The 5,092-nt window shown below is 37.9% G+C and overlaps 1 protein-coding gene across 1 annotated transcript; it reads left to right on the top strand.

The window, feature by feature from the left end:
* Window positions 1-2,396: 2,396 nt before the first annotated feature.
* Window positions 2,397-4,391, top strand: LOC121421927. Its single transcript, XM_041616725.1, has one exon. It carries the CDS (start codon window positions 2,397-2,399, stop codon window positions 4,389-4,391), a length of 1,995 nt encoding a protein of 664 aa, XP_041472659.1.
* Window positions 4,392-5,092: the final 701 nt, after the last annotated feature.

Below are 5,092 nucleotides of genomic sequence, written 5' to 3'. Positions count from 1 at the left end.
TTCGGAATTACGAACCTTCGGAAATACGAACCTTCGGAAATACGAACCTCACTTCGTTTTCAGACTAACGAACCTATGGAATTACGAACCTCATGTCGTCTTCATACTAACGAACCTTCGGAATTACAAACCTTCGGAAATACGAACCTTCGGAATAAAGAACCCTTCAGAATAACGAAGCCTCGGAATAACGAATGAATGCGCCCCCACACACCCTCACATGCATACATCCACACTCACACACTATCTCACCGACCCCACCCTCCCCGCACCCACACACACATAAATATACATGGGTATATTATATTTTATATTTCCTTTTCTTGTTTGCAGCACGTATTATGGAGGTGACAAAACTAAAAGAAAGAGGGGATGGGGCTATCAGAATAAGCATGATAAAGAATGGGGGAAAGGAAAATAAAGAAAGAAGAGCAAGAAAAAGTAAAAGAAGAAAAAGAAGAAGCTGAATAGGAAAAAGAAGGTGAAAAAAAGAAAAAAGAAACAACGATAAATGAGTCATAAGAATAGGTAATTGGTAGAGAAAGGTCTGAAAAAAGGCTTGTTTTGGGGGAGGAACAGTAAGGAGAAAACGAACAAAGTCAAGAGAAAAGGTAAACAGGAGGAAAGGAAAGAGAACGAATCTGGATATGGCTAATTATTACAATGGTCAATTATATCATTGCAATATATTAATGAAAATCGGTCCTTTTTTTGTTGCTACAATGAAAATCCAGGGCCTGTAAGTTGTAACCATCCTGAATTTAGATTTAGATTAACACGAAATGGACAAAATATTAAGAAAATCAGTCATCTATTATCATAAGTCCAACCATTACAATTTTTCACTTTCTTTCTTTATCATTAATCATTGTTATCCATATCATCAAATGTGGAACAAGAACTATTTTCAATATAATTACAATTATTATTGTTATTATTATCATTTTCTGTGTATTTTTATTCTTTTCATTTGTATTATTTTCAGTATAAGCATTAAAATTTTCATTATTCTAATCATCATTATCATTTTCGTCAATACTGTTGTTCTTTAATTTATTCATCTATTGATCTACATATTTCATTCTTTTGATTAATTCTCATTAGCCCGGGGGGGGGGGGGGCGGAGGCTACGGTGTTTTCTTTGAATGTTTCGAAGGGGATCATTTTACCGGGTCCATCCGATTCGGAGAGAACCTTAAACCTTTGGTCCTCTGGCATGTCTGGTGGCTTATTTACAATCTTAAATTATGCTCTCTAGCATTCAGGTCAAAGATTATCACCAAATCATCGTTCCGCTGAATTGGAGTATACGTGAATACACAATTATTTGTAAATACATATCAAAGGTTGTTGGGAATATCCAATCATTAATAATTGGCTGATATTTAAACGCGATTCAGTGCACGTACACCACTAATTATGACTTGAGAAAGAAAAAAATATCGATAGAGCTAGACGAAACCCTGTATATTATTACTTTGATCAAACTGATCGGTTAGAACGGATGTGAGGGGACTGAGGTAAGTAAATTTAAAAACTTTCAAGATATATATTCTGTGTCTGTCTTACACATTGAAATATCATTATGAACCTGTTTGACATGTTTGATAAAAATGTCGGATTTGAAATCACACTCTGACTGATTATGACAAGTCTGTAGGATTATCTTTATCACTGGATTGCTTCCTTAATATTAAACGCAAGAATTACGGGTGGGAAAATCATAATATCACTCTGTATGAACAAACAGAATCAAAACCGTTAAAGTATGTAAAAATTGACGATGTCTTAGGGGTGATCAGACTTTTTTAAACCGGAAATTATTTTAAAGACGCGTGGGAATATTATTTAGTAGCACATACCTTTTTTAGAAGCATTCTCCATCTCCTTCCTCCTCCCTCTTCTCACATTCTCCGTTCCCCTTCTTTCTCTCCCCTCTGTTTTCCCATTTCCCTTTCTCCTCTCCCCCTTTTTTCCATTCCCCATTTCCCCTCCTTTCCCTTCCCCTCCCTATATCATTCCTCACTGCCATTTCCCCCTCCCCTCCTTTTTGGTCAAGAGCGGGAACCTTGGCTACAACTTCCAGACCCCCTACTAATAAACGTTCAGGGCTCGTTGCACCGTTGCAGAGGCACTTGCATTTAAACGCAACTTAAAATATCAAGCGCAATTCCCTAATATGAGCGTATTCCATTGGTAAAAATCTTGTTGCGATTGATAATTTGCGTTGCATTGCGTCACAACAGGTCAATAGGGAGATAAATCGAAGCTTTTTCTTTTTCAGTTTAAATTTGTTACACAGGTGATCCTTTTATTACGCACTGATATCAAATTAATGTTTATTATTCTTCCATGTGTTTTGTAACGATTGTGTTTCAGTCTTACAAAGTCTAACCATGGCTGAAGCATTAAAGAGTACAGAGTGTCCAGTGTGTCTTTCTACATTCACCGATCCCAAGATCCTGTCTTGTTCTCACACTTTCTGCAAGACTTGCCTGGACAACCTCTTAGAGTGCCACGGTAACTTCCAGATCCGATGCCCTGTCTGCAGAGCTGTCACGCAGGTCCCAAACCAAGATGTCGGCAAACTACAGGTAAATCTTGCTTTGAAAAGTCTGATAGATGACATGAAGGGCCAACCTCAGATTTGCACAAATTGCAAATCCGATGACAAGCCCCATGCTGTTGTCTACTGCCAAGACTGTGGCAGGTATCTCTGCACCTCTTGTCTTCATACGCACTCTCAATGGGAAGGCTTTATTGGCCATGAAGTCATAGCCATGAATGAGATCTCAACAGGAAGGGTTTCAGTCCGTAGATACCGCAAATGTAGGAATCACCCGAAAAAAGATGAGGATTACTTCTGTTCCACCTGCAGGAGATTCACATGCTTCAGATGCGGTGTGATGGAACATAAAGACGAGGGACACCAGGTTGTTGAGGGAGCTGTTTATGAAGACAAACACATGAAGAAAATCGAAGACCTGAAATCAAAGGTGGACAAGAAAAGATCATGCTTTCAGAAGTACATTGATTTCCTAGATGACCAATGGAAGAGTGCTGACAATGCTAAGAAACGGTGTACTAAGGACATAAAAAAAACATACGATGAAGCAGTCCGACAGTTGACAGACAAGAGAGAAAGCCTACAGAGAGAAGTCAAGGAAACGACTGAAGGAGTAGAGACAGAACTGGAAAGTATGAAGACCAAGGCTCAGAAGCGCATCAATCAATTGACGACCATTGCTGACATGGTAACGAAAAGAACGAAGATACCGTTAGATATGGATACTCTGGCTGTACACGACACTCTGTGTGAAGAGTTACGAGAGGTGTTGGATCAAGATGATCCTGACTACGAGCAGCCGAGAAAATCAAGCAAGAAGGGGAGAAGTGTATTTAAGAGAAACATTGGAAATAATGAGCTAGGCCTTGGTAAGATTGTTAATGGAGTTGGAAAATATGAGCTAGGCCTTGGTAAGATTATTCTTGTAATGATAAAAATAATAGTTAGTTTTTGTTTAGTTGGTCTTGGTATGATTGTTAACGAAGGCCTACATGTAGATGAAAAGAATGTCGTTTTGCCTACTTATAATATTGTTAATGTAAAGAACGTCGTTTTGCCTACTTATAATTTTGCTGATGTAAAGAACGTTTCTTTGCCAGCTAAGAATAGCATGTATGCCATGGTTAGTACACCAGACGGTAGAATGGCAGTAGGAAGTGGTAAAGGTGGCATCTCCATCTTCTCTCCTGATGGTAAGCTTCAGCACACAGTTCTGAAGGATGTTAAGATTGATGGGCTAGGGTTCCTCTCTGATCGTCGATGTGTTGTGATGGATACTTCAAACAACATCAGATTGTACACACCAGAGTACATAGGGTTGAATGTTATTTTTAAGACTCTAAGTCCAAATGAAGGTGGGTTTTCTGATCTCGCTGTTGATGGTGATGATCTGATCTATGTGAGCTACTGGAAAGCCAAGAAGATCCAGGTATTTTCAACAGCAGGTGGGCAAGCAGTCAGGGAGATACCATGCAACGGGTATGAACCTCGGCAAATCACTAGTTACCATGGTTCTCTGATCACTTCATCAGATGATACTATCAGATTGATAGATAAAGAGGGTGCTGTACAACATAAATTAAAGAAACCGGGTAGCAACCTTTACGCTGCTGTATCTCAATCGAATACAATCCCGATAGCCAAAGTGAAGTATGATGAAGGTTTGGTGAGCATTGACGAGTATACAAATGAACTAAGTTACATTCGAAACCTTGTTAGTGATTACAAGATTGAGCATGCTGAGAAAAATTGGTATTATCTCCAGCAGTACCGATCAGGAGAGATCGCTTTCTGCACCCCGGATAGACTCTATATATTCCCCTGAAATATGGATGATATCAACATTGATGTACGATATCACAATATCGCAGAAGATGAGGGGAGGGGGGTGTTACCCACTGAGTTGCCATTTTCTGTTAAAGTAAGCTGCTATTATATAGAACTACAAGAAACAGTTGATGGATTATTCCTTTCTCGTTTCTCACCCATAAAAAGCATTTTGCTACTTACATCTTTTTATTTCCAACTTTGCATGTATCAACAATCATCTTTATCATGTTTATCCTGTGTTGGGAAATTCTCATACTTGCATATCAGAGACAATGTTGTTAAATATTTTATGACAAGCCAAATGATTCTCTATACACTATACATGGCTATATATATATATTTGACTAGTAATCACCCTGGGGGTTGTGAGGTCTTTATCATTGATATTAAAAGGGTGTATATTATGCTATACTGTTTATGCGCGTATACTTGTATTTTATGAATTGGAATATATCTTGATTCTATGCTATGATTCTATCTAGATAATTATGCTGTGTAAATATATAAGTATTACCTTCATGGATATTGTCTGATCAACACTCCTCAATTTTTGCGAAGTACTTCAATTTCAAAATGCTATTATATTGAACAACTTGAATGTGAAACACTAAAAGAAAAAAAAGTATTGCCGGCATTTCAGAAAATGGCACAATAATGCATAAAATTATATAATTTTATATCACATAATTATGATCC

The sequence above is a fragment of the Lytechinus variegatus genome, chromosome 9 (genome assembly GCF_018143015.1).
Source record: "Lytechinus variegatus isolate NC3 chromosome 9, Lvar_3.0, whole genome shotgun sequence".
Classification (NCBI taxonomy): Eukaryota; Metazoa; Echinodermata; class Echinoidea; order Temnopleuroida; family Toxopneustidae; genus Lytechinus; species Lytechinus variegatus.
This window is presented reverse-complemented; position numbering and strand designations above follow the sequence as displayed.